Here is an 18,055-nt window from a genome sequence, read left to right on the forward strand (position 1 = left end):
GTTTCAATGATGTTTGGCATCATTACAAGACAAAATATTAGTTAAATGATCATTTGCCGGTATGGTGGGGCAAGTGTGGCTGAGGCGAGCTATTTATCTTGGCGCAACACCCACTTTTAACGTCGAACCTTACCTAGGTTAGTTATAATATCATGTGACGACTTCCTCCTCGCCAGGAGTTCCAAGGTTGTGTCCTGTCCCCAAACTTCTTCAACGACGGGCGACCTAATCTCCATCCACTCTCGCGCTGTCCTGCGCTGTTTTATTGATTTTCGCTCTGCTTCATCTTAAATCCTTTATCAATCAATTTACTGTCTTTGCAAACCCATTATCTGCCGGCCCTCTCGATGAGTGGCCTCCTCGCGTGGCCAACGACCTAGTGGATTGGTCCAATTCCGCGTCGCCGCAACCACTACCATCATGCGTCCTCCTCGCCTTATTCTTCTACTCGCGTGCTTTATTTTCCTCCCAATCCTTCTGACCATCTTGTCGCTCCTTTCCACTCATCCGCAGCAACATGGCTCTACCTCCCAATCCTCGGTTTCTGGCGGAGTCGGGCGCCTCAGAGCCTTCTTTTCTTTCCATGCGCCTTCCTCCCTCTTCCCTCCTTCTGCGATGATAAGCCTTACCGATGATAATTCAACATTCTTCCTAGCTCGACCAGCTGCGTTTGGGCCTTCCTTGCCTTCCAACGGATTGAGCGGTCAACTCTGGATTGGAAGCGGCTTTGGCGATGATGCCCTGCGAAAAGGGGGTGTAAGCACCGGGGCTGAGGGAGAGCTTGGTTGCTCCGATGTTCCAGGATGGGAGGACACTGATAAAAATCAGAATGGTGATGTTGGGTCCGGCCAGGGAACTGCAAAGCTTACTACTGGCATCAAAGTGAAAAGCAACGCCCATCAGGGTGTGGAGGCCCTTCATAAACGACGTGACGAACACTCCCCCGATCTCGTTAGACTTGTTGATAAAGGGGGCCATCCGTCAAAAGATGATGGAACGGATGATCACTTGCATCATCCTCTTCCGGAGTCCGGCCCGCCCGGCCCCCCAAGCACTGACAAAAGCAAAGAGTTAGCACATGCTGATATCCAATCTTTGCAAGAGAGCGCGGAAATTAGAGGCAAAATTGTCTTGCTGAGTAGAGGGGGTTGTGGTTTTTTGGAAAAAGTTAAATGGGCTCAACGCAGGGGTGGTATAGCGTTAGTTGTTGGAGATCATACCAGAGGTGGCGGATTAGTGACCATGTATGCCCGTGGAGACACTTCTAACATAACAATTCCGGCGGTCTTTACATCTCATACCACCGCGCATCTCCTTTCCTCCCTCATTCCGCCCGAAACACAATCCGACTCCAACTCCCCTAAGGACCCATCGAAAACAACTTCTGGGGATAAACCGGAAAATAATGCAAATTTTGGCAAACCTGTAATGGCTACGCAGGTTACCCCAAAGCCAACTTCAGAGGCGGATTCGACGTCCTCTCGACTTAACAAAAGTTTCTTGCAGTCTCTATTCTCGGCCATCGGACTGGGTCGTGATAATCCATACCCTTGGCATCTCCAGGAGGATAGCCGTCGTCCACCAAGCAGCGGAAACATTGACTGGGTTATGCTGGATGAATTTGATGACGAAGAAACGTCTCCAAAGTCAAGGAAGTCTACACATAAGAATAAGGGGAAGGAAATCGGGGATGGCACGTCGCCTGAATCCCACCAAGGCAGCAGTGATGATTTCGTTATTGGGGTCCAAGATTGGCGAGATCCTGATCTCGTCCCAGTAGGCAAAACTAACAACCCTCCGCAAACTACTCCGAAACCAAAATCCTCCGGCTCCAAACAGAACGATGATCAAACTGGAGGGCACGGTGGCGATAGCAACAATGGCCCTAGTGGTAACGGTCTTAAAGGAGGAAGTATTACTCCAGGTAGTGGCGAATATGCTCCCCAGGATAAGTCAACAATTGGTAAGGGAGTTGGGGGTAGTTCTAATCCTAATTCAGCTTCGGATTCACGGCCTGGAAGCTCGAAACAGAATTCGCATTGGTGGTCTGGCTCGTTTGGTTGGGGAGGAGCAAGCAATGATGATAAGTCGTCGACCTCGCCATCCGGTAAGAGTGCAGGACAAAGTAACAAGAACGTTCACGGAAACTCGACTCCCTTGCAAAAGCCTTGGAAAGAAGGCAGTAAGCACTCTGATCACGAAGGTCTTTGGGTCACCTTGACCCCAACGAGCATGTCTACCAGCCCTTTTTTCGATACACTTTTGGTTCTAGTTGTCAGCCCATTGATAACCCTCACGGTTGTGTATGCATTACTATTGCTTCGCTCGAGAATTCGACGCCGCCGTTGGCGCGCACCTAAAGCTGTCGTCGACCGCCTCCCTGTTAGAACGTATCATTCTATTCCATCCGCATCATCTTCTTCAGGCACCGCCCAGACTGCCACCTCCCCCGAAGCATCGTCCCCATCTTCTCCTCTCCTATCCCATTCCCGCGCTCGATCTCCACCCCCCCGACCGTGTTCTCAAACTTCATCTGGCGTCGTAGCCGCTTCACCACATGACACCACGCATAGCTCCTCATCAACAAACGCTGAAAAATCGAACTCTGATTCAAGTCTTGCTCGTCGAAGGTATACGGGCAGACAAATTGAATGTGTTGTCTGTCTCGAAGAATATATCGATGGGCAGAGCAGAGTGATGAGCCTCCCGTGTGGGCATGAATTCCACGCAGAGTGCATGTAAGTGATCTATTCCCTCTTTGACTATTATCACTCCGTCCATAATTTATACACTGACTGGCCTTGTTCCAGAACTCCTTGGCTCATTACACGTCGACGCACCTGTCCGATATGTAAAGGCGATGTTGTGCGATCGATGGGTGGTCGATCCTCTAGTGGTCAGACGTCGGAAGATCCCGACCGGATGTCAGAAGATATTCAAGCCCATATTGCTGAAACGCGGAACGATTCTCCATCGGCAGCTGATCTTCTACCTAATGTCTCTGACGATATCGATTCCGACCTAGAGCGCGGGGATGATTCCAGGACATCACTACTTCACCCCTCGGAGAGCTCTAATTCCCAGTCTAATTGGAGAAATCTCGCATCCCTAAGCCTTTCTGCCTTGAGTGGCGATTCAGTGTGGCATCAATCCCGAACCCCTCGGTCTGATCGGAACCGTTAATGTCGAACTTTGCTCTCGAACTTTCTTCTTTACCACTATTTTTTTAATACTACGAAGCATTCCACTCCGTATCCCATTCACCTTCTAGGCATATTTTTCTTTTCCCTTTGTATCTTTGGTTTAGCGAACGTGGGGATTTTATTTGATCGCTGGGCACTTTGGCGTTTTAGGTGTGATTAATTATTGCTAATCAAAACAAAAATAAAACAACTGACATTAGCCTTGCGGTCCAACACGAGTTTTCGGATGTTTGAGTCAAATTACTTTGTTGTCAATTTGCAAAGACTTTCCTTACAGAATTGAGTTAATCCGGTTTCGAAAATGGAAGAGAACAAGTTGATGAAGAGAAGAGGGCTGAAGGCCTTGATTGTTCACTGGCTCAAGCCATCATTGCACAGGTGTATATAACTTTTCTTAGCTTTTAATACATCCTGCTTTGAAGGGAAAAAAGAGAAAAAAAAGAAAAAAAAAAGATTTCGTCTTCTACATCGTGTTGGCTTGACTTAAACCTAATTGTATACAGACTGTATACCTGAGTATTTACTACTATGTTGATGTCAGGTTACAGATGAACATGGTGCTAAAAAACCTAGACATGATGCTAAATTTTTGACTCACTTTTTTGACACTATGTTCAGCTTTGAAATCATGCTGTTTCTCAATGCTAGAACTATAACTATACCAGACACATGATCAACTTTGATACTCTTTTCCACATATATAATTAGACTGGCCAGCAGAATCATGAATTTCATGTTTGATCTTATTTAATCTGATCTCATACATTTCTTGATGTGAGTTTCACCAGAATCTATCATTAAAAAAATGTGAAAATGAATCCTTTTTTTTCAGAAATGATGAGAAATGAGAGTAATAATGTCTAATAATTAACAGTGAAAGATGATCATTTTTCAAAAATCAGAATGAGACTGAAACTGAAAGATAAATTCAGTCTCATTATAATTATTTATATAATGAGAATTTGATAACATAATCTATAAATAAAGTGAGTCAGTCATTTTCTCATCATTTTGCATGTTTAAAATTGTCATGGTTATAGAGCCGCCAGGTCCAGGCTGCACCCATCCTTATATAGTGGTGGCTTGCTTGCTCCTGTCCAGGGTCTACCGTTACAATTTTGAAATCATATTAATCTAAGTTAAAATCATACTAGCTGTTTTTTCAGCCAAAGTTAGCATTATATTCAAGTTTCATCATATGCTCTATTGATGTAACTAGCAGTAGAGTAGGCTAGGAAATAAATAAGCTTTTGGTTCCGCAGTTTGGCGTGGGTCACCTGACTGACGTCATCCAAGGAGCTCTGCAGCATCTTCCTGCTATAATTACTGTATATATTTATGCCAACACGCTCTAACTTTTTGCGAAGAGGAAAAGTGTTGACGACCCAGTACTATACTCAGTCTATATCTCTCTTACAACTTAACTGACCGACCAACACAGCGAGGGAGACTTAACCGTAAATCACACCTCACCGTACAACAGGATTTATCAATATCCACCATGGCCGACAAACTCAAGACCATCTTCATCAGCGAGGTTAATGACCTGAAAGCACTTCTAACGGAAGCAGCCAGGTCAGGCACATACATGTATCCCTTCCAGGTATGTGCATATATTTCCCACTGATATTTTCAATGCCTTGGAGAGCAACCCAAACACCCCGCACAATCATAGGGAATGCAATTGTAAAATCTAGTCCGACATATTCTAACAGAAAACACCAGGGAATCTTCTACTTTATCGCCCATCGCTCCCTCTGGCAACCTCTCGTGTCCAAAATCGCCCCAACAGTCTCCCTGGGCATCCTCGTAACCTCAACAATGTTCTTCTTCACCTACATCCCTCAAGTTGCCATCCTAGCCTTCACCAGCGGACCCCTGGCGCCATTCTCCGCAATCCTCCTCGTCCTCAGCGAAAGCTCCACGATTACAAACTACCTCTCGCGCAGCTTCATTCTTCGCGATTCCCTCGTTGACATCTTCGACGGCACGCTGATTGCTCGTGGCGACACAGCGCTAGTCTCTGAGGGCCGGCAGATTAAAGGTTCTTCATCATCCACGGATCCAATGGCTCGGTTGGGGGCTGTGATTCGGAAACCATTGGCGATGTTCTCGTTGTCATCGTTGGTGAGATCGTTGATGTATTTACCACTAAATATGATTCCTGTGGTGGGGACGGTGTTGTATGTCGTTTCTCAAGGAAAAAGACTCGGGCCAGTAATGCATGAGAGATATTTTCAACTTAAAGGGTGGGATTCGAAGAAGAAGCGAGCATGGGTGGCCGCGCACCATGCTGCGTATACGAGGTAAGAGATAGAACATTTGTTGAAATCCCTCCTGTTTCCCACTACAAACCCTGATATGGACTAACTAGGTGTTGTTCCTTTCCTGTATATAGTTTCGGGGCAGCGGCATTTGTCTTGGAAATGGTCCCCTTTGCGTCTTTGGCATTTGCATATACGAACACGGTCGGTGCGGCATTGTGGGCTTCAAATCTGGAGAGGTCGATCTATAAAGCCCCCAGCATGGAGCAGGCGAAGAAATTAGACTAAGGTATTTACTCTGTTGTTTGCGTTTCTGTAAAGTATTTCTCAACCATACCTTTGCAGACACTTTGACCCATATGTTATCTGCGCATGATATTTTGGCGTTGAAAAAAAATGATGTCACAGGCGTTCTAGGGTAGCGTGTGGAATTTAATATAGACTCAACGAATTCTCAGGTCATTTGTCCACCCACTTTTCTTAGCACCATTATGTTAACCGGAACCGATAGATAAGCTCAGCTCCCTAACTTTCAACAGTGAGAACACAGGGCACCCTTTCATCACCGATATCTCCTCACATATAGCCTGTTCGCTCAACGCCTTAACTACCCTTCCTGGCCCCTTCTTGACTCTCAAGCACTACCCCCCGTAATTCCGCCAACCCATCCACCTCTATTTCCTTCATTCGTCCCGCCAGTGTTGTTCCACTCTACATATCCAAAACTCTCTGCGCGTAGGATCATCATCCGAAAACTTTCCAACTTCGGCGAATGATGAAATATCGACGCCATATCCACAGACCAGGGGATCACCTGTTTTAAAATTAAGGGTACTGTTGGATTAATGCCTGGCGAGGCAGAAGAGGACACACCTAATACATTTGTAAGAGGTATGAATATAATAATAACGGTTACAATGAAAACAAAAGGGGAACGGAGAGAGGGCCATATCAACCTCCCTCTTTTTATCAAACTGATCATTCGGAGCTCCAATGACCCCCACAATCTCTCATTCCGCACCTGCAGACCCATCCGCACCAACCATGAAGTACATTGGTTTAATTCCTCCTTCCATTCCAGAACACGTAGACTAACGTCCAACACGTCCATCTCCTTCTGGACCTTCATAATTCCACCTAATTGACCGGTATCGAGGGTATAGAGTGTCTATTCCAGCATTCCTAACGTGGCAGGCACAGGTCCAGACCCAGGAGGGAAGCTAGGTCTGTCTCCAACCGGTTCCGTCTTCAAAGCTACCTCACCAGTCAATTTCTTGAACGAGGATTTCATCCCCTTCATTTTCATTTAGATAGCGAAATAATTCCTTGTGGCTTCTTCCTTGGAACCGGAATCCCCCCTGATCCATGTCAGTAGGGTCGTATGGAAAATTAACGGCCGGCACCAACGGCACCATCCCTCATCATTGCGGATTATTAGAATACGATCTAGAACCTCGGAAAACTGAGGTAGAATAATGGAACCGACCTGTGCTTCACAAAATTTTAGCTGTTTAGCCGTTCTCCCTTGTCCATCTCCCCATCTTCCCTATTCCCTTCATCACAGTTCGTTTGTGATGCAGCTTGGCGTTAACCGAAATTGAGTTGATGTTGCTCTGTTGCGGTTTTTGATTGGCTAACTACGGGAGTACTCAGCCCTATCCGTTTACGCCCCACACTAAAACGTGGGGAAATTAAGCTAGTGGGGCCCTGTTTCCAACGAACCATGGACCGTGGACATCAAAAATCCTAAGGGCAAAAAAGGCGATGTTGAATTCTCAGCAAAAGAATGTTATGAAGTGTATTCTAACAAGATATATTCCCTTGCTTCAATCCATCTCCGGATCCATATGCAGGGTGCTACCGGTAACAGTCAAGCCGTCCCATCTCACCATCCATGGCCTTCATCAGGTAACAATACGCCCTGTGGATATTTTGCGCAGTCAATAATGAGTGTCAATATTCTCAAAACGGAACCTTCTATGCATCCCTATGATTTTAATCCTCAACAGCATCTGCGTCTTCATCCCTATCTTCGAAGTCTTTATCTTCCTCGAGCTTATCCTCCCCGCCTGCATCGTCCTGCTCCGGATCGTCTTGGACCTTATCATCTTCATCTTTGTTACTGTCTTCACATTTTCCAGAATAGCAGGATGCAGCGCCACAATGTCGTGACGAAGACCCACAGAATCCTTGTGTTGAGCAACTGCGCATAGCGTCAGCTATTGGCTGATCCTTCTCAAAAGCCCATGAAACGCACAAAGTTGAAAGCGATGTTGAAGGCATAGGGGAAAAAAAGAAGGGGGGATCGATCTATGTCTTTACTTACCACTCTCCATAAGAGCTGCCCATACATGTCATATTGCCAGGGAATTTGGGACCACAAGTTCCATCTGTGCTTACACCGTTCAGTGATCTATCACAGGCGCCTGAGTGGCAATTCCCATATCCTAAAAAAATTGGACTGTTAGCGCACTTATCCATCCTTTTGTATGTAATATATAAAAGTGATCGGGGGTGAGTGGAGAAACAAAAGTATCACTTACCACACCACTCAGGCCCTGTACCGCAATATCCCGATAAACTGCAACAATCACCAAATCTTGAGCCAAAACAAGTCCTATTTTCTGGGGAACGTGGGCCACAAGTTCCGTCAAAGCTTATCCCTGATTTATCTTGCTCACAGGCACCAGCCAGACAATTTCCGACACCTAGTCATCATTAGAATACAAGAATGTAGGCATGTAAATGAATGGTTACCAGCTAATCACATACCACACCATTCATATCCAGTTCCACAATACCCGCTAGTGCTACAACAAGAACCATAACCGGATCCTGTGCATGAGACATTCAGAGAGCATTTCCCATCTATGCTAATGCTCATAGTGGTATTTCCGGGACGTCCTGTTTCTGTTGGTTGGGAAGGTTTGGCGGAAGTTGGGTCACCAGTAGCAGAGTCATCCTGAGCACTATCACTCGGAGGGGTGATGCTGGAAGTGATGCTGGAAGTCGTGCTGAAAGTCGTGCTGGAAGTCGTGCTGCTGGGCATAGAGTCGTCTGGCGCCGGAATAGGGGTTGAAGGATCAGCGGGGTCAGTGATGCCGGGAGCAGAATCGTCAGGAGCTAGGTAATCGGGCGTAGTATCAATAGGAGAAGCGTCTTCTGGACCTGTATCACCCATATTGCAAGGCCCACAGCGATTATTCGAATGGCACTAAAGAATAACAACAAATTAACAAAAGATGGGTGTGAGACTATGGAATTGGGCCTTACGCATCTAAGCCAGGTAGGGTGTATTAGCCTTGTGAGCAATGTTTTTTCAAAAGGGTAAAGAAAACTCACGAGCCAAATTCCGACCCCTCACATACGGTCCCATATCCCACTCCACAATTGCCATCTGTAGAAATTGGTTCGTTTTCAATCGGAGCGATACAAATAACATGATCTGCCAACAGGTTGGAGCATGTCCTATCCAGCTACATTCCGAACATTGGTCAGCAAATCTAGGGTATGAACAATAAATAATTGATCAAAGTCACTTTGGGTAACTATTGAACCCACCTCTGTATTGAAACGCTTGATGTCATAGATGGAAATCCCCCTGAAGACGATGAGTATAATGTTAATAATGGCCAAGTGTTAACCAAACTTACAAGTTCGACGCAATCGATCCGCACTATAGAATTTCACACTTAGTAGACATTAATTTAACAGTGCTATGGTAGCAGAACTCACAGTATCGCCTGTAGCCACGTGGTAGTATTGGCCACAGTCTCCAATGGCCCCTGGATGGACGGGAACAGCTGGGGTGGCTAGAGAGAACATCAGGTTGAATTCCGTGAGATGAAAGCTGCTGGGTTAGAAACTTACCAGCCTCGTTATAGACTCCATGTGCTCTTTTTTCATTAGGCGTAGGTTCTTCATTTGTTCCGAAAACTGCAGGCGCTGCACCAGGCAAGTCTGAGCAGGCAGAGTTAATCTTATTGAACTGGTCAACCAGGTACTCTGCAAGTTTTGCGGAGGACAAAACAGGCGAAAGCAGTCGTTGCCTCCACATTAGTATAAAACATTCACTGCAAAACTATAGATATAAAGTTAGTTACTGTAGGGGTCTAGTAGATAAAGAAAAGTTCGACTCTTACCAAATCCTTGCTATACATATTGGTCACAGACATCCTATCTGGATCAGCGGTGGCGTCCGCGATCATAAGGACTTGGTCGTCGCACTGAGGCGGAGGATCATCGCCATAGCATAGGTCGGAACCCCATCTTAATATCGTCAGGGTTGCATATCAAGGAAAAAGGATTCGAATGCGGAGCTTACTTAGAATTTCCAACGCTTTCCCAGCCTTGAGATTCCAGGTAACACCAATTATTAAAGCTATTCGGCGTTAGAACTGGCTACCTAACCTGGAAACACAAAGATTCATACCTATCCTGCAAGCAAGCCATATCGAAGCCAGCAATGTACCTCAATGGGATTGTATATGGTTCAATGAAACGACCGTCAGTATTTATTTGATGACCAGCACATTGAGTCTCCACGTCGGAGAGCCATGTTGACAGCGCGCTCGAGCATTCCGCGGTACATAACGAAGTTACGTTATCCTTAAACCAGACTATCAAAGATTTGTCTATCAGTAACACAGTATTGACCAGGGACAAAAGAAGAAACATATTGGAAGGGCAAAATACAATCATCATCGGCACCACTGGCAGCCCGAGCGACATTAACAGCGTCACAATCGACGGTTTGGTTCCTTTACAAGTATTAACAACATATTTCAATCAGTAGGGGGCGTAGTTGATTGAAACATACAGAGCTGATAAACATTGGTCTGGTATCCCGAGCGTTGTAGTCACCGAGGCTTCTTCATATTTGGCGTAGAAGTTGAATTCAGCCGTTGCCTGCTGCGCTGATACCAGGCCAAAAAACAGCAATACAAATGACTGCATGTTTGTAGCAAAGAGGTTCCAACGGAGGAGTTAGCTGCAAGAGAAGTTGATATGGATGCTTCAAGTAGTCTTGAAAGAGTATAAATTGGAATGTAGCAGTTCGGTCCGTTGACCCTTCAAGAGTTGCTATACTATGTTCCAGTAGAATATGCACCACTCCGTAGGATATAATGAAGCTGGAAAAGAAGAAGAAAACAACAGATAGAAACAGAAGCTGGAGAAATAAACAAACGAGAGGATTTGCCGCATTCTGTATATATGGCATGAGCAGCCCATAAACATGGCCTAGAGGGAAGCGGCAATCGAGAGTGTTACAACTCCTAAGAAATGCGCTCGAAGAAGTCTTGATCAAGAAGGGCAATGGAGTACGTCCACCATTGCGTATGGCATTGTTTTTCTCCTGATATCAAACATAATTGCTCGAATCTGTTCTGATATAATAAGTTTTTGAGCGCGCAATGGGCGGCATGAGAGACTTAATCAGCTGTAACATATTTATGCCGCAAATTTTTTTTCAAGCATTTAGCTATGTAAAGCTATCTGGAAAAAGAAAAAAGAAAAATCCCAACAATTGGAGGTGAAAACTAGAAATGGACGGAATCCGTCCATTAAAATAATGATGAATATTTGTGAGTTGATGGTTCGCTTTCTGCATGCATCACGCAAAAATATATTTCCGCTTATTTAATCTTTCAACCAACAAACAAGCACTTGGATATTGCAAATGAAATTTCCATCGCTACTATATTAAATAAATAATGGGCAGAAAATGGAATGCGTTATCTTCCCTTCCTTTCATCTTACTACCTACTTATGCAAAGGGATATATATCTTCTAGGTCAACAACATGCAACTGGTCTCTCATCACCCGTTCCGGTCCTCTCTCTCCATCATTCATTCAATACAGGATGCATCTCCATACACATTCCACCTGTATATCAGAGCATAGCAATAGGCTGCTCGGAGCTTTTTTGGAGCGAGAATTCGATTCCCCTAACCCCTCAAGTTCACACGAACGTATCAATATCCGTACTTGAAAACCCCAACTTGCTCCGAAGACCCCTCCGCCCCAATTCTCAAATTCTTTCTCCATGAATCCTAGGAATTGCACCATCGCTTTGTACGATATTCCCCCAGCAGCTAGAATGCTCCTAGTTGTCACCTCATCGCGATCTTTCTTGCCAATAAGCTCATTGTATAGAGATTCTCGAATAGGCTCGAACCCAACTCGAGCAAGTACATGTACATAATCGTGCACGATCGTATCTGGCGAATATCCGGCAGTACGAAGGATAAGCGCAGATAAGACGCCCAGTCCTATCTTTTCCAGCTGTACAATTGGAGAACAAGTATGGTTAGGAAGGGGAGAAGGCCAAGGTTCATAAAACAGGTTTCTCCAAGAAAACCGATGTTCATCGCGAGGGAGAAAGAAGCGTCTTACCTGTAATGTACAATGGAAAAAGAACGGCTGATCAGGGAAGTCCTGTATATGTTCAAACACGGCGCGATAGATGGGCACATGAGTGACCAAGATATTTTGATACATCTTCAAGATCAAAGATCTTCTTCACTCCGAGACCAGTTGTAAGTTTGGTCTTGCCTTCCTCCTCAAGGAAAGCGAGCAACCGGAGCGGAAAATGTAATTCTTTTTCAGAGGCGTGAGCGTGGCACGGGGATGGCTGAGATCCCTGAAGTTAAAAAGACCGGGGACAGAAATGAATGGTTGATTGGAGATGACATGAGAAACAACATCGGCCGATAAAGCGGTTAGGACGTCAGTTTCAACGACATCACGGAGGGCATAGGTCGGTATCTGCTCGTTTGAACCCATATTGAAATTCTCTTTATAGGTATCTTTTTCTTCGTTTTCACCACTAAGCTCCTTCTTTAGGCCCCTTAAAATTGCCAAAGGACGAGGATATCGTGGAGTTTAGTAACCACTTTCTTAGTCTTCCGCCCTATTGAACGAGGCTCTTTGAATAGAAAACTGAACAAGCAAACCACCTCGTCGTGGAGTGTGTGGCATAGATAGTATTAAAGGCAATCACGACAGACCGGGTTGTCTTCTTGGTCGCAGCAAAGCATTAGTGGAAGTAAATATACAGTGTTCATTCAATTCGATTTTAAAACAGTGTCCCGATGCAAGAGCGAGTCAATGTTGATTTGGGATGATCTCAAAATACCATTATGCTTGCTTGCACCCAAACCCCTCAAAACCTCTCAGTGTCTGCATGCTCACAGCCAATACGGATGAACTAATGCTCTGATCTATCACATCTCCATTTCACGCTTCGGCCGTAAATAGCCCCAAGCATACCAGGGCTTCATTAACTCTTCGACGTGGTGTTCAACGCGCCCTGGCAGAGCATAACTTCGCTCACGCATTTGGCGGACGACAGGTTGAAGGAAAGGATTAAAAAGAAACAGGTAGTCTTATTTGCTTGCTCATCTGATATATCGTACGTAGCCGAAGTTAGGTGTTTGTGTTTGTTAGCAGAATATCTAGTCAAAGATTCAACCTGCGTGGTGACACTGAGAAAATTAACTCCTTCTTTCTCATCACATTTCTCAAGTATTTCGTGGACATATCATAAACAACCAAAATAATAAAAAGAAAAAGAAAAAGAAAAAGAGGAGGATGGCTTTGGTGCATGCTAAGGACAAACCATGTACATAGAAAAACATCAATGAGGGGATGCAACAAAAGACAGTAAGAGAGGCTATTCTCGCAGATTTGACAGGGTAACTGACAAAAGAAAATCAAAGTAATAACAAGGAGAACAAAATCAATATATATAACTTGTTCCTGAGAAGTGAAAATAGGTTTAATCAGTCAACTCCTGAGCTGTTCAAGAGGAGACGGGTTCATCATCATCGCCCGACATACCAAGTATACATGATTGGTGTAGGCTATATTAATGTTTGTAAAATAAAAGCTTGAAGTAAAACAGAAAGGTGAATCAGTAGTGGAACAGAAAAGGAGCATAGAAATTTAACTCCAAACCGAGTTTGAATGAACCGCCAGACCTGCTTGCAAGAACCAACCCTACAAATTGAGAGAAGGGTAAAATAAGAAAGAGAATAGGAAAGAAATGGGCTCAAAAAAAGTAACGAAGACGGCCGTGCTACACACGCCACGGTCGGATTTAAGAATACCGCCTATCCTAACAATTCAGTGTCCAGCTGCAGGGAATAAATAGGACGGAGACGGGGAGAAAGAAGTAATCGGTGGCGAGGTTGTCATTTATCCCCTCTCTGCCAGCCGTTTAAATATGCCATAATTCCCACACCTAGAAGGACCACACCAAGCATTGAGGCGTACGGAGCAGTGTGATCCAGCATGTTTCTGTGACGTTGCTTCACATAAGCTCCATATACCTCTTTACTTGCTTGATCGAGTGGGCGGGACTTTGAGCTAGCGTCGTGTGGCAAATTGGTTTGACCAAGCCTCTCATTAAAAATATTGACCAGGGTATCAGCTTCAGTTTCACTATTATCCAACTCGATTTTGATGGCTTCCGGTGACGAATTTGGGGGAACTTCGGTGCGCGTACTTCGGATCTGTTCGATCATTTCAGCGAGTGTTTTACGGGTCTCGGAAGCCTCGTTTTCGGCTTTCTCGGCAGACTGTTTATATTTGGCCACTTCTTTCTTCATTTCGTCCATCTCAGCGATCATGCAATCGATGCGCTGCTGGAGCTGTTCAGAAATTGCATCAGGTGGTATTTTGCTGGGCTCGGGTAGCGGGGAATCAACAGCGGGCTTCGATTCTTCCGGTTTTGAAGGTTCGAGAACAGTTACCTCTTCAACCCCAGTGGTGTCGTTTTCTGATGTGGCAGGCGGTTGACAGACTGCCTCTAATTCCGAATTTTCTCCCCGGTCAGCAGCACCTCCCTCCAGGCTTCGTGCTCGTTCTTCAGCATGTTCTCTAGCTGCCCGCTCCGCCAGAAGTAGATTTTCTAGTTCCTTGACTCGAGCACCCTGCAAATCAAGGTCTTTCTTAGCTGTGGCGAGCGCTTCTATTAGCGACAGAATCTGACTTGATTCTCGATTTACTGGCGGGTGAATGGGAGCTTTGGGTTTCTCCGTGCCAGATCGTTTCAAATTCGGTTGTGGCATGGAATCAGTTATACTACGATGTGGAGCGTCAGGCTTCTCAGGTAAAGGTTGTTGTGGTGGTGGTGCTGGTGGGTCTGAAAATCTGGATATCTGGTCCACTTTTGACATCTTGGGGCGCCCGTTTACCAAGCGCCCACCACCGTGGCTCTCAACGGGGGACAGTTTCGCCCGCTCCTTTTCTAAGATCTCATGGGAGACCAAATGACTAAGAAAGTTGTTGGTTTGGTTGAGATCGTGAGCTTGTTGTTTTGCTTGTTTCATTTCAGACTGAAGAACAGGGGGATTAGCATTGTCTAAATTCCGCGGATAACAAAGGGAATACATACCGATAGCCTTTTTACCACCTGCTCGATCGAGATAGGGGAGAGCCAGTAGTTCATTTGTCTCTGTTGGTGCAACATGCCCATATGATTCCCAGCCGCGCTGTGGTTGCTACGATTGGATGCGGCGCTCCCAGGTCTACCGCGCATGTGTGAGAGAGGTTGGCTGAGGTGCGAGGGTAGAAGTCCACCGCCAGCAGTTGGGTCAATGTCGCCAAAGTTCAAATCCAAGATATTCATGTTCGGGCCATAAATTCCAGCATGCTCCACTTTGGCCGAAACTTTATGATGGACAATTGATTTCTGGTCTTCACTCACGATATCAATCCCAAGCTCAAGCGTGTCATGTTCTCGAAGTTCATGTGGCTCAGAATCACGGTTCTCTGGGGATAAACGTTGCCCATTGACGAACGTTCCATTGGATGATTTCACATCTCTTATCCAAATTTTCCCTGCCCGGTCGGCCCAGATTTCCGCATGCTGTCGAGAGAGTACTTTTGAATCAAAATAACCATTTACTGGCGTAGGAACTGTTTTGGCGTTGGTTTGTCTCCCAACGCGAAGCACTTCAGGGAAATACGGAACAGTTATCTGTTTTCTTTCAAACGTCCCATTTACTGGCAATAAAGTCAAGATTGCCGGGGGGTCGCTAGGTAGGGATCCATTTGTGAGCCGGGTGCCATTTTGTTGCTGGTTTTGGAGGGCATGCTGAGACGGCACAACGGGGGTGGGTTGATGAAGAGCAGACATGGCGGAGGATGCGGTGGTTCCAGAGGAGGGTACGGAAACAGGCAGAGATCTCGCATTCGTCACCCCGGACACTGGTTCAGCCTTGGAGTTGGACCAACTATATTTGTATGACTTTTTCTTAGACGTCGCAGTTCCCGACTCGTTGGATGTGTAGCTAGCATTACTGTGTGGCGAATTCACGGTTATTGTAGATGATGTAGACGAGTTTGAATTCAAAGATGAGGACGAGTTTGTTCGTTGCACACTTTTTCGCGGTATGAACATTCGTAGTCCCTCGTCTGAGCTCGAAGGGGTAAGCGCTCCTTGACCACCGTCAACAGCAGGATGCCATCCCAGACGAGGCCCAGATTGCACACTTGGTGGTGATGCCACAGCTGTCATGGAAACGGCAGTGGCTCCGGACGCACAGTTGTCGCTCGAATACGTCAATCGTAACTGACTAGGTGGGCTACTCCTGCTCAGAAGAATCTGTCACGACTACGCGAGACACACAGGCAACTCGGAAACAGGTGGAGAGTTCCAACCAGCATAGGGAACCCTTCGACAATGCGCGGATATAGGATATAAAAAGGGGGGCGTTTGGCCGAGGGTCGTAAAACTTGGAAGGAGAAAGGGGTTAGCTTTAGTCGTCGTAGGCCCGTACAAAGAAAGTAATTCAGAATGCTCTGAACTTAAAGGGGCAAATAGAATATCAAGTGGTGTTGGGAAGCAATTGTTTGGTCCTGAAAGATCGAATATGTCAAATACTCACCGGCCTAGAAAATTGCAATAGGGCCTAGGTCACGAACGGTCTGGGCAGACGGTTGGGTCTCGCGTGGTTTCTCCCAAGATGGGTCCGGCGGCAACACAGCATCCACAACAGCAGCAACCAAGGAGAGAGTAAGACGGGGTAAGGAGATGAATAACACTATTGTAACCAAAGAAACACGCAAGAAAAGATCTCAGCACCGGGTCCGAGGGGGCTGGAACGCAATGGTGGCCAGTGAAGAGGGTTGAGAGGAAGAATCATCCCAGGAAAGGGTCAAAGTGTACGATATGTCACGTGAGGTCTAGGCTGGCGGGAATCCATAAGCGAAACAAGCCCAAAAGGGATTAGCTTCTTCTAAAGGAAATGCGCTGCTTAGTCATCTTCCCTCCATGCCGTCAAAGAGCTCTCAAGGACCGCAAACCGAAACGAACCTGAAGCTTCTGCTCATATCTCCGCCTCCCTCGCGCGCAATTATAATCCTGGCCCTCTGCGGACATTTCACTCTTTGTTATAAAAGAAGGCCGTATTCTGCCGTCTAACAACAATGCCGCCAGTGGTGCCTGCAAGTGGTGGGGGCATGCAGGGTCCCTCAGCCTTTGACAAGTGTCAGTCTCCCACTGCTGCTTCCAAAATAACCATTGAGATCTAGAGCTTGGCTGACTGACTTGTCACAATAGGGAAAATGGGGGCAATGATGGGTGGATGTACGTTCCTACTCTGTTCTACGGCTTCTCCGCAATTTTGCTGGTTTGTTGGTCTGCGAAGGTTTCTATACTAACATTTGAAAACCTGCAGCGGTCGGACTGATCATGGGCTTCATCATGGGTGAGAATCACGGATCGACTAATTACCGCAAATTCCAAAGGGGTCGGGATTGGCTGACATATCTACAGGAACTGTTGCGATCTTTCAGTACGGTGCTGGACCAAACGGCGTGATGCGCACTTTGGGCAAATATATGGTTGGTTCCGGCGCAACTTTCGGGTATATATTCTATTCCCTTTCTTTCCCAACCCCCTGAAATTTTCACTTCACTTCAACGAGCCATTTTTCTGATTGAGACATGTCTTTACGAAAACCAGATTCTTTATGTCAATTGGAAGCGTTATCCGAACAGAAGGACATCCCAACTCCTACCAAGCGTGGGCGAGAGCTCGAGGGGCCCCCATGATGATTCCCCGTCAATACCACCCCCGGCCACGACACGACTAAATGTGAACATGCATATGTACAATAGGATAAGGAAGGCATATTCGGCGGCGGCTGGGCATTATTATACCACAAGTTATATTTTTATTTTATTTTATTTAATGGGAGCAGGAACCACATCCATGTATCTAACTTCGACGATTCTTCCCCCGGCGTGGGACAGAAAAAGAAAACATTTCACCTCAGAGCTGCTAGGATTTTTGTGGCCATGGCGTTCGCTGGGTGGGAATGCTCAACTTGGAAAATTGAAAACGACCTTGCATAGAAGGGTAGTCAAGATGGGTCATCTTACATCACAATTCGATCCAACCCTTCTTCAGTTTCGGGCTTCCGTTCTCAATGTTGATTCACCCAACAACTTAGAAAGCTGCCATAATAGTCTATTGTGTAATAACTATAGGCTCAGACCCCTGGGTGCAGTCCTCTATAAGTTATTTCACTCTCTTTACCTCGATCTCCCCTTACACCCGTCATACTATTGACTCC

The 18,055-nt window shown here is 45.9% G+C and overlaps 6 protein-coding genes across 6 annotated transcripts; 3 read left to right on the forward strand and 3 right to left on the reverse strand.

Moving 5' to 3' along the window:
- Positions 1–70: 70 nt before the first annotated feature.
- Positions 71–3,982, forward strand: BDBG_00425 (PA and RING finger domain-containing protein). The gene is made up of 2 exons (XM_002629133.2): positions 71–2,738; positions 2,811–3,982. Exons 1-2 carry the CDS (start codon positions 421–423, stop codon positions 3,181–3,183), a joined length of 2,691 nt encoding a protein of 896 aa, XP_002629179.1. The 5' UTR covers positions 71–420; the 3' UTR covers positions 3,184–3,982.
- Positions 3,983–4,505: 523 nt separating this feature from the next.
- BDBG_00426 (uncharacterized protein) lies at positions 4,506–7,165 on the forward strand. Its single transcript, XM_002629134.2, has 3 exons — positions 4,506–4,806; positions 4,929–5,509; positions 5,602–7,165. The coding sequence occupies exons 1-3, from the start codon at positions 4,705–4,707 to the stop codon at positions 5,753–5,755; spliced, it is 837 nt and encodes a 278-aa protein (XP_002629180.1). The 5' UTR covers positions 4,506–4,704; the 3' UTR covers positions 5,756–7,165.
- A 54-nt stretch (positions 7,166–7,219) lies between these two features.
- Positions 7,220–10,423, reverse strand: BDBG_00427 (uncharacterized protein; the record flags this gene model as incomplete). Its single annotated transcript, XM_031719880.1, has 14 exons — positions 7,220–7,670; positions 7,794–7,914; positions 8,011–8,175; positions 8,240–8,681; positions 8,741–8,744; positions 8,810–8,943; positions 9,029–9,068; positions 9,121–9,143; positions 9,203–9,279; positions 9,338–9,548; positions 9,610–9,736; positions 9,900–10,086; positions 10,163–10,227; positions 10,287–10,423. 14 exons carry the CDS (start codon positions 10,421–10,423, stop codon positions 7,463–7,465), a joined length of 1,941 nt encoding a protein of 646 aa, XP_031575792.1. The 3' UTR covers positions 7,220–7,462.
- Positions 10,424–11,321: 898 nt separating this feature from the next.
- Positions 11,322–11,969, reverse strand: BDBG_00428 (uncharacterized protein; the record flags this gene model as incomplete). The annotated part of the gene is made up of 2 exons (XM_002629136.1): positions 11,322–11,753; positions 11,865–11,969. 2 exons carry the CDS (start codon positions 11,967–11,969, stop codon positions 11,322–11,324), a joined length of 537 nt encoding a protein of 178 aa, XP_002629182.1.
- Positions 11,970–13,013: 1,044 nt separating this feature from the next.
- On the reverse strand, positions 13,014–16,610 carry BDBG_00429 (cytoplasm to vacuole targeting Vps64). Its single transcript, XM_002629137.2, has 3 exons — positions 16,364–16,610; positions 14,869–16,210; positions 13,014–14,809 (listed from the first exon to the last, which is right to left on the reverse strand). The coding sequence occupies exons 2-3, from the start codon at positions 15,991–15,993 to the stop codon at positions 13,664–13,666; spliced, it is 2,271 nt and encodes a 756-aa protein (XP_002629183.1). The 5' UTR covers positions 15,994–16,210; positions 16,364–16,610; the 3' UTR covers positions 13,014–13,663.
- A 294-nt stretch (positions 16,611–16,904) lies between these two features.
- Positions 16,905–17,572, forward strand: BDBG_00430 (mitochondrial genome maintenance protein Mgr2; the record flags this gene model as incomplete). Its single annotated transcript, XM_002629138.2, has 5 exons — positions 16,905–16,965; positions 17,038–17,064; positions 17,156–17,185; positions 17,254–17,344; positions 17,443–17,572. 5 exons carry the CDS (start codon positions 16,905–16,907, stop codon positions 17,570–17,572), a joined length of 339 nt encoding a protein of 112 aa, XP_002629184.1.
- Between the last annotated feature and the right edge of the window lie 483 nt (positions 17,573–18,055).

Source organism: Blastomyces gilchristii, assembly GCF_000003855.2.
Source record: "Blastomyces gilchristii SLH14081 genomic scaffold supercont1.1, whole genome shotgun sequence".
Classification (NCBI taxonomy): Eukaryota; Fungi; Ascomycota; class Eurotiomycetes; order Onygenales; family Ajellomycetaceae; genus Blastomyces; species Blastomyces gilchristii.

Coding starts and splice junctions, on each gene's coding strand:
- BDBG_00425 (XM_002629133.2), top strand. CDS start 421: ATGCGTCCTCCTCGCCTTATTCTTCTACTCGCGTGCTTTATTTTCCTC. Junction 2,739..2,810: donor GAATTCCACGCAGAGTGCAT/GTAAGTGATCTA, acceptor GCCTTGTTCCAG/AACTCCTTGGCTCATTACAC.
- BDBG_00426 (XM_002629134.2), top strand. CDS start 4,705: ATGGCCGACAAACTCAAGACCATCTTCATCAGCGAGGTTAATGACCTG. Junction 4,807..4,928: donor CATACATGTATCCCTTCCAG/GTATGTGCATAT, acceptor AGAAAACACCAG/GGAATCTTCTACTTTATCGC. Junction 5,510..5,601: donor CACCATGCTGCGTATACGAG/GTAAGAGATAGA, acceptor TCCTGTATATAG/TTTCGGGGCAGCGGCATTTG.
- BDBG_00429 (XM_002629137.2), bottom strand. CDS start 15,993: ATGACAGCTGTGGCATCACCACCAAGTGTGCAATCTGGGCCTCGTCTG. Junction 14,810..14,868: donor AGGTGGTAAAAAGGCTATCG/GTATGTATTCCC, acceptor CCTGTTCTTCAG/TCTGAAATGAAACAAGCAAA.